This window comes from Pararge aegeria, chromosome 17, assembly GCF_905163445.1.
Source record: "Pararge aegeria chromosome 17, ilParAegt1.1, whole genome shotgun sequence".
Taxonomy (NCBI): domain Eukaryota; kingdom Metazoa; phylum Arthropoda; class Insecta; order Lepidoptera; family Nymphalidae; genus Pararge; species Pararge aegeria.
The window spans coordinates 8,268,000-8,284,375 of record NC_053196.1 but is presented as its reverse complement, the minus strand read 5'-3'; the positions used below and the strand labels follow the sequence as shown (position 1 = coordinate 8,284,375).

The window sequence follows — 16,376 nt, the reverse complement described above, 5'->3', positions numbered from 1 at the left end:
ACACAATCATTACCTAATCTCTGAAGACCTCAATCTTAATTATTTTACGAAGACTGTCCTTTAGCTACATAAGGTATCTACTTATTTTTAAAGTAGGTGGTTGAATACAAAGACTTCGTTATACATATTTTTTAATTATAATAACGTTTTACAGCGAATAAGCAATAAATAGAGACACTTCGTAGAAAATTCAAATTCAAATTCAAATTCATTTATTTCAAGTAGGCCTACTTTATAAGCACTTTTTAAACGTCAAGTATGTATGTTTGTGTGACTCTACCACCGGTTCGGAAAGCAGATTCTACCGAGAAGAGCCGGCAAGAAACTCAGTAGTTGCTCTTTTCCAACATTTACAATCATATTGCTATCTTGCGGGAGATGAGAGCGAGGCTGGCTGCTTCCATTCTACCTTGTCATTGAAGGAACAAACACGTCCTGCAAGGTGCCGCTCTGTACCCATAATTGTTAGGCGTAGGTGTTAGACTTAATTTGCCTATAATTACACCGGCAAAGCCGCACTTACGACCGGAACACGAATAAGCATAGTGCTACGCCGGACGAGCTCTGTCGTAAAAAGCTCTAGTACTAAAAAAACTAGTTAAATTATTAACAAGCATAAGCCTACAAACGTTCCCTCATTTTTAGCAATTTGTTTTAATTAATATTGCTCTCAGACCGCAGATGATATTAATTAGTACGCCGTAAATTAATTTATTGAATAAACGATGATAAACGTTCATCCTTGGCTGTACCTTTCTCCTTTACTTATAAAGTAGTATTAATGGAGGTACGATAGTGATCTTTTTAACGCATTTACGCAATAATAATTTTGAATATAACTATACTATACATATAACAGATAATAATATAATAATATAATAATTCTAAAAGCGTAATATAATGTGGTACATGTTTAAATGTACATGTTTAAATAAAATTTCATACACAAAAACGTACAAAAGAAAAATGTTTTTGTGTACGTACACTTTAGACAGACAGACACTTTATCTATAGAGCAACTACATAATTCATAATCGTCCTCAGTCTATTAATACCCTACCACTGTGGGCAGGTTAGGTACTCTCATACAAGAGATGGTTTTATAGCTTAGACCCGCCACGCTGCTCCAATATGCGTTGGCGGGCTTTCCTTCTTTTCTTGCATTTGTAAAGTCTACCTAAAACTAACAATTGGTAAAAAATAGTTATTGGATCAGAAAAAAAAGTTTGGGAACCTCTAGGCTTAAAAAAAAACCCACGGATATCGCTTCGCTACGCTCAAAGAGGCCCAAGAGTTCCATTTTATCTTAAAATTGTTTTTATCAGCATCACAAAGACCGTTATTAGGGCAAGGCACAAAGGCCTGAGAAAATATAATTTTAATAATTACATTTTGCAATAAAAAAGCTTTACAATGATTAGCTTACGCTAATAGGCCGCCTAGGTGCACTGGTAACATTTACAACTTGACGCATAAAAAGACAGTTTGTTGGGTCGTAATTATATTACGCAGACGTAAACTATTTTTATGTCTTAGTGCTTTTATCTACGACATCGTTGCTTTAGAAACCGTAGTTTATTATACTTTTATATAGCTTGCTGTGTTTATTAAACTCAAAGCTGAAGTAATTTATATTACATTTAAAAAAATGTGTAAAACCTATCTAATACATATGTATTAGATGGGTTTTACACATTTTTTTTTTAGGTAACTGTACATTTGATGAATTTCTTACCGACAAGGTAGGTTGGAAGCAGCCAGCTTCGCTCTCGCTTCGCAAGATAGAAAAATGATTGTAAATGTTAATGTCGGAAAAGCGCAACTACTGAGTATCTTGCCAGGTCTTCTGAAACCGGTGCAGTGGTAGAATCACTACAAACAGACATACTTGACGTTTCAAAAGTGCTCATAAAGCAGGTCTACTTGAAACAAATGAATTTTTAATTTTATTTGAAAAATAGGATATTCTTCGTATTGCGAAGATTTCTTTGAATTTTTTTTGATAAAAGTAACGGAGAAAAAATGTTTTAATTAACCCTTAATGAAGCCTGATTTACATATACGAACGCCTTAACCTATGTTATCGATTGCTTTGGTAAGCTGATATCTATTTTTAGAATTGATAAATTTGGCAAAAGTAGCAAACTATTACGAAGATCCATTACCCTACATTTGAGGATAATAGGGTTCTATAGTTGAAGGTATAATTAATTAACCGTTACCGGGAAAGTTGGGTTATCCTGTTTAAGATCCTACCTTACTATCTTTTTTTATGTCCTACTTCTTAGATTAATAGCGAGCTAATGAGCAAGTGGGTCACCTGATGTTAAGTGAGCACCGCCGCCCATGAACACCTTCAGCACCAGAGGAGCCACTGTTGCCGGCTTTTAAGAAATTTGTTATTCCGCTCCTTGAATAAACCTAGATTGTAGTTTGGAGGGAACACATCAGATGGAAGATTGTTCCACAATTTCCAAGTTGAAATAATCTGTTATTGAGAATAGTGGATGGAATTTATTTTTAAGGCGTGAGGTGCGGTTAGAGAAAAGGATAGGAGGTATTAATGCAAATATTTTCCTTAGAACACTCTTCATTATAAAGTTGATAGAACAAATAAAGGGAGCTAACGTCTCTTCGGTCCCCTTAAAAATGAGTGGAAAAGAGTTTATGAGTAAAATTTTAAACTTTTAGTATCAAGTTTTGTTAGATGTATTTCAAGAAAACTCAGTTTTATCTCGGTAAATCAGTGCAGCCAGCGTGATGGACTATAGCCTAAATTTGCTCTGTAGTGAGCCATAATGAAAGCACAGGTTTGTGCTTTGTAACGGATATATATGTGTATGCCAACTTTGGTAGTGTTAGTAACAAATTGTCAAGGATTTCAATAAACTCACATTCAGTTTCATTAATAATCAAAATTATTTGGGACCTTAAATTATGAACACCATATTGGAAAGTAGATCAACATTTTGAAATATGCAGTTGTATCACTTGAATACAAACTACCATTCGAACTTTAAATTTTGGTACTGAATGCATTTACTGCCGTGAAATGAAAACAATAGATCCAAATACTCGAAATCGATGTCCTTATGCAGGCAAAAAACTATCAAGACAAAAAGACTTCGTGAGGTATAGGTTAGGGTAATTTTATAAATGATTCACGCAATGGCAGTACAGAATTACCAATTACCAGACTGTTTAACTTTGACCTTTTGACCCAATTAGTTTCTGCCAAATTCTGTTCACTTTCTAAGATCGGTACTCGTTCGTCAATTTAGATATTAGATATATTAGATTAATAAGAAATCATTGATTTAAAATAAAGCTACTCTCCACAGTAGTATTCAAACTTTATGATGTTAATATAAAACGCTTTATATAGTTTTATTAGGTACTAAACAAATAATTCGCAATAAAATAATATTGCAATTATAAATTGTCATATAAACTGTCCTATTTCTTAAGTAGGAACAAAAAACACATAAAAAGAAAGTTAAAATCGGTTCAGTAGTTTCGGAGCTCATCGCGGACATACAATGTGTCACTATATATAATAAATATTGAAATGCACTTGTATTCAGGTACATACTGGTTATATTTTCGTTCTTTATGGTAAGTAAATTTGATTTTTATTTATACAAAATTGACGGTTATAAATTTATGATAACTAAATTCATGTCATCGTCTATGTTTTAGAAAACGAATGTTTAAGGTCATATAAATCACGTCATATAAACATTAGAAAGGACTAGTCCACCAATCCGCACTGGGCCAGCGTAGTGGACTATTGCCCACACATGAGAAGGATTAACCCTTCTCTAATATAGATTTAATGCCCTTACAATATGTTTTTATAATTTATTTACATGGCATCCATCAATTATAATATACAAATATTAATTTAATATCTCATTAATTTAGTATCATAACAGTTACCCAATAGCTAATTATACAGGTATAAATTAGATTATTTCAAAACGTAAATATAACATTTACTTTAACTATTTTCAGACCATAATATAGTATATATTAGTGTATATAGTATATAGTATGTTAGTCAATATAGTATATGTTATAGTCATAGGCTACGGATGCAAAATACCGGCATTTCGATCCATGGTCTTAGTTTGTATTTTAATCTGATTCTTGAATCTTTAGCTTAGCATTTAAACTCACAAAGAAAATACAGTCTAATCTCTAAATCAATCATGAATCAGGCCATGAAAACTATTTGCATCAGATCTATTTTCAAGACAGCAGAGCATATTTGACTAGTCGGATTTAAAATTAGACTAGAAAATGTATTTAATTTAAGTTTTTATCTTCATTTATCTATTTTATGAGGCGTTTTATTCGTTGCATTTTATTTACGGGTGTGAGTTGTATTATGAGGTGTCAAATCCAATATTATTAAAGGGTACTTTAATATTCGCTATGAACAGCCCCAATCTGATACTCTTGTTATTTATAATTTTATATTTGATACTGACCATTTCTTAATGACAAGATTGCTTAGAAGCAGTCTGCTTCGCTCTCATCAACCGCAAGTTTTTTTTTCGTTTGATCTCACCTGCTGGTAAGAAAATCACTTACCATGCAGGTTGCAGCAACAAAAATTGCTTGACGACACGTCTTGGAAGTGTAGAAGCTACGGTCTACGAGCCTCGAAGAATCGAACTCGGGACCTATGTCGTGAAATGATTGTAAAATATTGATGTTGGAAAAAGGCAACTGCTGAGTTTCTTGCCGGTTTCTTCTCTGTAGAATCTGCCTTGCGACATGGTCACTGCACTCATTATGTTTTGTAACACGATAAGTGAGAACAATAGGTTTACCGGTGCGAGGCCCCTTGGGGCCCCAGCGTCAATCGGTTCTCCGAGCTATGTGCCCCGCCCATTGGCACTTCAGCTTCTAGACCCGTTGAGCTCGGTCGGTAGCTCGGCTTTGTCTGCGGATCTCCTCATTCCTGATTTGATCACAAAACTCCGAGCATTTTCCATAACTCGCAGAGTAACTCTGAGCCTTCTGAATAAAACTTGTATAGGGAATACCTACTGGCGTAAACCAACAAAAAAACATTATCAAAGATGACGGATACTGAAAAGGTTGTTTACATTAATAATTCGCAAGGGAAATATTATACTAATGGGTACACTAAGGTCTTCGATCTTTGCGTGACCCAAAAGGGTTAAATTGAATAACAACCACAAAAAACGCGAAGGCGGGTCGCTAGTGACGTAATTTGATTTTCTTCGGAACAACGTTATGACATAGGTACTATTTACGTAAAACACATCAGACGACAAAGTAAAAAGTACCAACACGTATTTTTCATCAGAGATTTTCAGCTGCAAATTCAATCATCGTAAAGCCTGTAAACAGTTTTCTTTTTACGCACTCAGCCTATAAACGTCCCACTGCTGACAACAACTTATTGGTCTAGTGTTTAGTTTTGTATTTACTTCATAAAAATACCTACCGCAAAATAAAATCTTAATTAACAAACGGAGTTTTCGATTTTCTAATGTAAAAGTTTGCATATGACGATACGATAAAATTATTTATTAGTATTTTATCTTGCAAGAAACTTCGAATTGAAAACACTAACGTCAGTGTTAAACGTAAAGAAGATGAGCTAAATTATCTAACTCATTATGTTTTAATAAAAAAAACGTGAAAACTACAAAAAAATACAAAGACAATTAATTTTAAGATGCCTAGCTACCTATGACCGACTCTAATAAAACTTAAAGTGCAACCGCTTCCTTATTATACACTCGTATATCAGAAATTTCAAATTGAATATGCATATTTTCAAATCCAAACATTACATAATTTATTTGAGCTCACATTTGCAAGCCCTGAGGAAAAAATATAAACAAAACATTTTACGCAATAGTTAAAGAAATTATTGCAAGGAAATAAAAATCTAATCTTTAGATGATATTTTCCAACATGACAAAAACAATTGTGACATTTGTATTTTATCTTGACATTTTCATGAATTTTAATTTTAATATTTCTGTCATATTTTATTTAGACTAATATTTTACTCTACTTATTATATTGTTCTAAAATAGCATGTTTTTAATTTATTTTATGGGTTATTCGCAATTCATTGTTTTTAATCTTTGCACGCCACGTTATTACGGCAATACACTGTGATTGATATTTAAATGGCATCTATGTAAACGTGTATATTATTCAAATAAAGATTTATTCTACTCCATTATATTATAAAACCTATTTCAAACCTTATTTAAGACGGTTGAAAGATATCTAGAGAAATACTTTCTTCGATTTTTGAAGTTAATGTTGAAAAATTAAAACTTGAATTAAAAATTACTCACTGAAAGAGTTGGACCGGTACTGCGAAGTAGTAGGCGGGCATAGCACGTCACTATTAAGGCTGGATACGCTGACGTCACGGAGCTCCCCAAGGGAAGACGAGCGTAGCGTCGGCAGCGAAAAGTTTACTTCCTTTGTCCTGTAATATAAATTATATAAATCTCTGTGTTCAACCAAATGCAAATAGCAATTTTATTTCCTTACAATCAAATAATAAGTTTTCAGTTCCTAATCCGCAATTGCAACCATTTAAGCTCATACTAGCTTCTGTGTGGAGTTATGCGCGTGGAATAGCAAGGGCTGTGCACATTATTTTTTTTAAATTGTAATTACAATAAAAAAAAATATGTCCTAAAATATTGTTTCAAAAATCCGCGACCTACTATAAATCTAATTTCGAGGAAGTTTACTGAAGCACTATTGATATTGAGCATGCATACTCGAGGATATCCAAACTACTTATAGATAGCAGCGAGCAAATATTCATTTCTTTTAAATTTATGATGACCTTCTTCGTACAATTGAAACATTTCGCATAGATATATGAATGTATGGGCGTAGATAGCTCTCAGGCATGCAGGTTTCCTCACGATGTTTTCCTTCCCGTTTAAAGCAAGTGATATTTAATCGCTTGAAACGCACGTAGCTCCGAAAAGTGGTGGTGCTAGGGATTGAACTCGGTCCGTACAGTTATTTTTAATATTTATTAATAATAAAATATTAAATAGGTACATCTTTTTCGTTGCTTCATGCTAGGCTATAATAAGTAATTTAAATACATAAAAGTGGAGGTAAGAAAAAAGAATTAGTGGGTAGTTTAGAACGAGTTAACAGATTTTTTGTATTCATCGCTGTTACTGCACTTGTATACAGACTGCTTCTAAATTATTGCTATAATTTATTTGGGTTTTTAACATGTAGTCTTTTATGTTAAATTTAATATTGTTTTCTGATATTTCTATTCTAGTTTTAAATTGTTTAAAATCTAGGTACGAGGTATTGCGTAGTTCACTTTCTATAGAAGTTTTTTCATTTTAAGTTTGCGCTAAGTTATTCTACGCACAATATTTATCTGGTTGACGTAGTTTTTATAATAGGGACTAGCGGAAAAAGTTTAATGTTATACTTAGTTTAACTTTACGATTGGCAGTATTTTACAATATTTTAAAAGTTCCTCATATTGTTAGTATTTGTATTTCATTTTAGCCCATCATCATCTTTAAAAAGCATTCTGAGTATATTATATATTTTATTTCAGATGTTTTTGGAGGCATGCCCGTAACTACTTGCCCGTTTGAAAGAATACTATCCACGAGTACTGTATACAGTTGTAGTAATTTTCCAAACCTGTTTTGACGTGACAACGTCTTATAATTCGATGGAGCCGGCTGCGCGCACGAAAAAACATGACGTATGCGACGTTACCTCGCTCTGAGGCGTTCCATTCAAGGCTTGAAGGAACGGAACGAGCGACAAAGAGGCACAGTCGGCCTCCGCGTTCGACATCTGTCTCTCTCCTACTTGAGTGAGCGATGCGTCCACGTGGACAGCTTCTATACAATAATACATTTACATGTTTTCGGCAAGGATGAAGTGCAGTGAAAAGTGAATGTGGTGTCAATTGTTTATAGCAACGATAATATCTATCAAACAAATAAAAACAAAATTTTCTTTTGAAAAATGCAACCACTCCATCAGTATTTTCTTACGACGTTGTCACGTTCAACTATCGTCAGAAAGCCGACTTTACAGACAACCAATTTTTTTATAGTAATCTAGCCACTATCAAACGAATTTTATCGCACATGGTATCGATATGTTTATCCCAGTGAAACAAAGGGAAGCAAAAGTAAAAGTCTTACTCACGGGGCTATCACCGCATATTACACTAAATGCCAATGAATCTAAAGATCACATTCACAGTGAATATTTTGAAACTTACTCTTACATAAAACAGCTACCGTTGAATGAACTTAAGCTTCTAAGTGTTATAAACCCACTCTGCTAATGAGGGTCGTAATTCCTAATGACAGCGGCTTAGTTTATTCGCACAAATTACAAGAAAATGTAACATATGAGTCTGTCTTCCTTTGAACCGCCTCGTCTTTTATGTACTCATAAATACGACTATAATGATTGATACAAGCTAATCACAACTATTTCTTTCTAGGTACATATTCAAAATAACCTTTTCATTAGTTTCACAGACCAATCTACTTCGTGCATTCTCCATCTACAAGACATTGGCAAAGTACCTTGTGCCCAGTTGATACAGATGAAAGCCATAAACTTTGACGGACGATTGGCGCAGTGGGCAGCGACCCTGCTTTCTGAGTCCAAGGCTGTGGGTTCTATTCCCACAACTGGAAAATGTTTGTGTGAAGAACATGAATGTTTTTCAGTGTCTGGGTGTTTATATTTATATTATAAGTATTTATTTATTATATTCATAAAAATATTCAACAGCTATCTTAGTACCCATAACACAAGCTACGCTTACTTTGGGGCTAGATGGCGATGTGTGTATGGTCGTAGTATATTTATTTATTATTTATTTATTTATTATCAGTGTCTGGGTGTTTATATGTATATTATAAGTATTAATGTATATTATTCATCAAAAATATTCATCAGTTATCTTAGTACCCATAACACAAGCTACGCTTACTTTGGGACTAGACGGCGGTGTGTGTATTATCGTAGTATATTTATAAACAAGAATTGAATTGAATAATGATTGATATAATAATAAATCCTACAAGTATAATTATAGGGGAATGAAGATTTATAAGTGGTGAAAGCCAGGTGGGTAAGACCTCAGCTTCCCTTTCGCGGCACCGAGATCGGACCCATGCGCAACTCTGAACACTTTTTGTAGTTAGGTATATTTATTAATTATATTTTTCTTATTTGTGCAATTTTGTTTATGTATTTGAATGTACGTTTATTTTACACCGCCTGTCCGCTCTCGCTCATCTTGTTCTAATCCTAATTTTGCCCGGCAGCGATCTTTACTAAGCCATAAGACCGCCTTTTGTATTCTACTTTCATCTGTGTATTTCTGTTCTTCTTTTATTTTCCTAACTTCATAGGTGTACAAATAAAGAGTTAAATAAAAATAAATATCACTTGATTCAACGGTCGTGAGCAAAACTCTAGGCCCGAGATCTCCCAATCTAACCATATTACTACATAATTGTCTATTTAACATTTAAATAATATCTATCTTACCAAAATATCTTAAATGCTAATCGCTTATAATTAAGCAACTACTTTTATTAATTATTCTAAACTAAAGTAAAAGCTAGTCGCCGACAGAAGTGTTGCTCTGTTTTTCCACAGACCATGATCAGGAGCCACCATACATTATCATCTGCTTGGTCCGACAAGTAATACCTAGTATAAAAATGGAGTTGTATATTCCCGGGCCTCAGAGAGCATGCAAAACTACGACTACAGCAACCCACATTGGAGTACCATTAATAGATTAAGCTCTAAATCCCTCTCTCATAATAGAAAGGCCGGTTATAAAGAAGCTGTTTTGAGTGCGCCTCAAGAAGTGAATTCAATTTTCAACGCTAAGTAAAGGATACATATATATTTTTTATCAAGGCTACGTAGATAATAATATATTTGTTCAATAACTGGCTTAACTAGCTTATTATAATGGAAAAAGCATAGATGCAGAAATTTTATCAAGCATCAGCAAAGACTGGAATCAAACGGGGGAATCTCTCCGCCTTTATTGATAAAAGCGAACATTAATAACTGGTTGATATTCTTATTACGTCTCGTGGTCGTGTTTTTGTCGTCTTATGATTTATACGGTAAATAACACTGTGCAAAGAAAGACTTCTTTTACATATTTTTTTTCGAAGTTTGTTTGTAATTAAATAAATCTGAAATACATCATCAACAAGCGCCTGAGAATCCTTCAGTATCTATTGGCCTGAATATAGATCACTTGCTCTGTCTATCTCTCTCTTTCCCTTTATCTCTATATATACATCTCTCTCCTCATCCACACATAAGAAGACTATATTCTTGAAGGAATTTTGTGTACGAAATGGGACTGAATTTGGAACTTAACGCTGAAATCCACAAGAATCACTTGAGGATAGATTTGAAGAGTCTATTAGTCTATATAAAAATTAGACATCTAGTTTATCCTCATTCACTGTTTAAGTCTGCAGCTCGGGATAGAACTATTATACTTAGGTTGATAGAAATTTCCTTGTATGCACTGCGAAGTTTTGCTCTGATTATATAAGCGATCGTTGTCCAGATGCGCCATCTTCTTGGTCCATTAAGAAACGAAAGTGTAATTTTGTCTGTAACGTCTGCTATAGATTTTACATTAGAATGTTTTTCAAACAGCTAGGGTTTTTTTTATCCAAACACTTGATATATGCAAACACTACAAACAAACGTCTTTCTTTATTTATTCGTCGATACCCATTAGTTCTAGCACCGAGATTTTATTATCATTTCAGCAGTAAATTCCGCATCAGTAGTACAAATAGTACTACTTGTACAGTACTATGTATGTATAGTACTATTTGTACTACTGATGCGGGATATATGATTACATACACATTATTTTAAAACAAAAACCCCGTATCGCAAACATAACGCAATTTTTTTAGGTTTTTCTGTCACCAGACCAAACCATAGGAAATTCCCAAATTCAGGAATCAAAACCGGGACCTACCACTTTTTAGACCACATCGCTCACCTCTGCGCCACGGATGTAGTTCAAAGGTTTTGCAGAATGTGGGCACTTCAAGTTTAATGAAACCTACCGTTAAGCGAAATATTTTTATTTTCGTCACAGTGCCAAAAATAAAGTGAAGTCATAGTAAATATATATTATGCCATTTTTTCTGTATGAAAGGAACAAAAAACTAATCCTTTAGTTATATGATTTATGTTTATTTTATTTAACTATAACTTATTGTTTTTAAACTGATGTACGTAATAAAATAGTTCGTTTGAATTAATGTGAATACTACTGAAATACTACATAATTAGCAAAACCACCAAACGGTAGCGCTACTTATTCCACTACTAACGACATCTATTGATGATATCAACCCCACGAAACAAAGTATAATATACTTAGCCTTGTTTGTGGAGGAGTTAATAAGAAAAGGCACTATGATAAAAGGATAACAGTGTTCGTATTTATTCAGCACAATACATAATGTTACATTGATCATAATTTTAATAATATAATTTAACGTATGTACACCTAGTTTAAGCGCAGCCATTTTTTTTAATTAAACAATTCTATGAATTTCAAAAACGTAAGTAGGTCATTGCATCGTATAGGGAAGCCGATTTTATTGGGGACGCTCAAAATCATAAAAATCTTACGGAATAAAAGCATTGCTCTGTGAGGTATTTTTTTAATATTTTACTATTCCCCTTACTTCGCCAACGGTAAGGTAAATGGGTCTATAAATAAAGGGGAAACTTACTGCTGGGTCGATTATAAAGTCGGGGACAAAGCCTGATAGGTGGGACACGTCATAATAGCGATCTTATCTTTTTCAGAAAAACCTCATAGTTATTCCTTTATTTATATGAAAAGAATACGAATGTGGTATAACCAATACCTATTTTCTTTTCTTTAAATACAAGCTGCTCTCCACGGTGTTACTCGCAGCGAATAAGTTTGATCATGTAATTTATTCATCGCGAGAAGAGAGAGAGCGCAGGTATAATAGGCGCAGGATGTGAAATTCAGATTTTCACATGGGTTCCGGGATTCAACGTAGCCTATGTTTTAATCATTTGTACAATGTATCTCCGACCAAAGTTAAGATTAAGTTGAAGGGAAAGCACCATACATCCATACAAAATTTCACTTTTATAGCATATAAGCTTACTGCAAACCAAGATGTGACGTAATAGTCATTAAACCAACCAATGGTTGGAAATGCGTTACTTTAGTAAAAAATTCAACTGGAAAGCTCTACCTACTAATCGAATTAATTGACGCAGAAGACGGATGTTATTCGAATTAAGTATAAGTTCACGACATGAACTTCCTTTGTTAACACCTTATACTTATGCCTACAAGATATCAATAATAATTTAATCAAAATGCAATACGTTACAAATTTCCAAAAAAATCATTGATCAATGCCGGTTTCTGGGAGCAGCTGGTTTTTTTTAATCTTATCACATTTATTTCGACGGCTGCCTGCTGCAGTGGGCAGCAACCCTGCTTTCTGAGTCCATAGCCGTGGGTTCGATTCCCACAACTGGAACATGTTCATGTGATGAACATGAATGTTTTTCAGTGTCTGGGTGTTTATCTGTATATTATAAGTATTTATGTATATTATTCATAAAAATATTCATCAGTCATCTTAGTCAGTAACACAAGCTACGCTTACTTTGGGGCTAGATGGCGATGTGTGTATTGTCGTTGTATATTTATTTATTATTTATAATTATTTCTTGGTCTTCTCACTTTGCTCTCGGTGCTTGAAGAAATAAGAGTTTATTTTGCTAAATAATGCTATAACATCCTTGTCTGTTAACTTATCCTTACCATTTATTAGTTATCTACCTATCACATCTGTAAAGTTATAGACCGGTGCTCTTGTACTAATAGGTGAAGTGATGGAGGTTTGAGGCTGATGATGACGGTTATAATACATTTAAACCGCGGTTCTCTTAAATAAATTACTTATTAATAGACTACTTACAAATAGCATGACGCGGAGATGTCGTGCGGAGGGTAAACCAGGATAGGCGGAGACGGGACAGGGCTGGGGCTGTTCTTGCGTCGTCTCGCGCAGAAGACTCCCGCCATGACTATAAGAAGTACCAAAGCTGCGCTTGCGCCACCGATTGCTACCAGCGCCGCTTCTGTTGGAAGATATTTAGATATTTATTAGCAATCTGTTTCGTCCAATTGCTTATAAGTTGTTAGTGTTTATTTTATTTTTAGATACATTATTTTGTTTTATTCTTTCAAACCAAACTTGATTATGTTTTTTTCTTAGCCTGGTTGAGTTATCGGGTACTCCGTATTTCTTTTGAGTACGCTTGTTTAAAAAGGATAAAATTAAACAACGATCATATTGGAAATTCAGGTATCATTATCCCAAAAAGGAAATTTCTATAGAGTAGCAGGCATACTACGTGCTTCTACTTATTAAATTGTGATTTATTCCGTTATATATTTTTAAAACGGTAAATAGCTTTATCTTGACCCATATACAATAGTCTCAAAATTCAAGGCAGTATTGCCAGGAACACTTAGGTTTTTAGGAAATAGTGAGTATTTCCTGAAAGCCTCGTCCTGTTACAATATTTATGGCTACACTGAGTTCCAAGCTGTAAAAATGTTTATCGGCTTATTTTTACTTGTCCACTACACATAAGTAATCACCGTACGTTTTACTATTAGCGATAAAGCCATACGTTGCAATCTTTTAAAAGGAAAAAAGGAATTCTAGGTCTGATAGTCATAAGGTTGAGTTCATTTTAAAACACTGCCTATATGTTCGGGTTAATGCATGATATACTAGAAAAAATAAGCTGATGTAAATTTATTCAAACCGAGAAAGCATTATAATAAAAAGGACTGTGAAAAACCACTTAAAACAGAAAGTACTCAAGTAATGTTAATATTAAATTTGATTGAATATATAAATGATGATAACAGACAGTTGACCTTTCAGTGTATAATAATTTATCAAAATAACAAATTGAATTTTGGAAAAGAATCTATCAATTAATTTCCAAAGTATAACGTTTGCATTTATAAAATGACGTTAGTAGTTATTAAGTGACGTAGTAACATAACTTTTTTCACACATATTTGAATAAACGATTGTCCATTTTTTTTTTTCATTAGTTATTTTTGCTATTGACCAATGAGACAGCTTCACAATAGAATCACAATAGCATATTATATGAAACCCTGAACGTTATTTTGGCTTTCAGGTTGTTGTGCGATGTTAGCAAAATGGTTCTTCTTTGGATCTCTTTTCCGATTTGAATACTTAGATATCGATTTACCAGTCATAACTCTTCATCGCCTGTTGAGTGACTCTGAGCTTTTTTATATAATCGATCGATTTTTGTTAGTAGTAGATAGTAACATATTAAATCAATCGTTAATAGTAGATTTTTTGTGACAGAGCTCGGACGAGGAAGTACTAAATGCTTATTTCTGCTGCTATGCGAAATTATTGCACTGCTTGAACAATTCTGTTTAACGTCAGTCAGGTGGGCCATCTACGTGGTCCTTCAATTATAACTAAATAAATAAAGAACCACAACGGTGCCAGGAAAAGTTCAGGTTACAAAAGACTCTCTTTAATAATATGAAGCAGTACAGTTTCAAAGGAAAAACTAAGCTTCAGTTTTATTATTTGCTTTTTTTTTGCAGAAAAATTTTGCGCTTTTTCACAATGATAAAATAAAACATGTCGTTATCGTTTAGGTACGTATACCTACACCTGACGATAGTATTGTTGTGTCCGTAATTTTGCTATAAAACATAAGTACGACACGGCTGTAACCTTTTTATGAGCTTCATTATATTTGATGTAGACGTTAGTACGTAATTTTGTATCTGACGAGTAAAACCATATTGACAGTCCAATTATTTTTTCATATAGGACCAATTACTCAAATTTGAATTAAATCGTCATCATCATTTCAACTGATGCACGTCCACTACTGGACATGGGACTTCTGTATAAAGTTCCAAATACCACGGTCTTGTCCCTAGGCTTCAACGGCTGACTGCGACTGTCGTCGTCTGTCTACCTAGACAGAGGTTTCCTAACGCTACTTTTGACAGTGTGGTACCGCGATTCCAGCCCTATGGGATCGCAACGCGCATAGGTACTCCGGGCTATGTGCATCACCCATTGACACTTCAGCGACGCGACTCGATAGGCTATGTTGGTAACTCTACTTCTCCTCATTACTTATTTTGATAAATAGAGATAATCTTAACATAGCTCTCTCCGTCACTGGCTGAGTTAGGTACTCTGGCCTTCTTCACTGATACAATCCTTCAATTCATTCACATTAATTTATTCAAAAACTATAATGAACTCGCAACTGACATTTATCTTATCATTTTGTTATCTCAAATGATTATTATAATTTTTATAAACCCACATGTTATTAATATCTATCTGCGGAAGAAAGAGTAACATATGAAAGCAGTACCCAAGCAATTTAGAAAAGTCATGTTTACTCTAAAGATACAAGAAAATAGACTTTTTGGTCGTAGCCCGTAGTCGTAGCATGACTTTGAATGGAACTAGTAAAAAAAACACTCGAGTCTTAATCTACATTGCTTAACCAGTAAGCATGAAGCTTTTAACTCCACTGGCTGTTAAACTGATGTTAGACTGACTGAGTTAAGATGACGTAGTATTAAACCCATAAATTAAGTTTAACATATTCTTCTATGATATGTAATTTTAAGTTCGTATACATGAGTACTATTTGTTATTAACTGTAATAAACTTGTTTTTTTAGTTATTATTGACGGGACAATAACATGGCTCACTACATGGTAGGTGAAACCCAACAACTATAAACAGAGCAACACTTCACGAGGTATGTGAGGAACAAGTCCTGTAAAGTGTGTCCATCAATCTAATTTGTACGTGTTAAGGCTCATTTGGCTGTAATTACAGCGATAACCACACCCTTCAGCTCTACTTGTTGGCGACGCTCTGTCACGTAAAGTAAAAAAAAAACTGTTGTCTTGATCTGTAGAGTAGGTACGAAATACAAATAAAGACAAGTAATCGTATTGAAATGTGCTTTATACGTTTCTAATTTTATTATTAGAGCTTAAACTTTATGAACAAGAGAATTAACTTTGAACACAAAAGCTCTTACAATAATTAATTCCTACCAATTTCAGTTTTAAAACAATTTACTGAAGCAGAACAAAAGGTCGAGCCCGCCGTACAATAGTTCATCAAAATGTATTGCATATTCATGTTAAGTTGACCCGCCACAATTTCAGTTTA

At 33.9% G+C, this 16,376-nt stretch overlaps 1 protein-coding gene across 1 annotated transcript in view; it reads right to left on the bottom strand.

Annotated features, from left to right (window-relative positions):
• Nucleotides 1–16,376, bottom strand: part of LOC120631143 (synaptotagmin-15-like) — a 50,331-nt gene that overhangs the window by 29,215 nt on the left and 4,740 nt on the right. The window contains exons 3-4 of the mRNA XM_039900591.1: nucleotides 13,071–13,233; nucleotides 6,354–6,490 (exon numbers count right to left, since the gene is read on the bottom strand). Of these exons, the coding sequence (XP_039756525.1) occupies nucleotides 6,354–6,490; nucleotides 13,071–13,233 (300 nt within the window). The remainder of the gene's footprint in view (nucleotides 1–6,353; nucleotides 6,491–13,070; nucleotides 13,234–16,376) is intronic.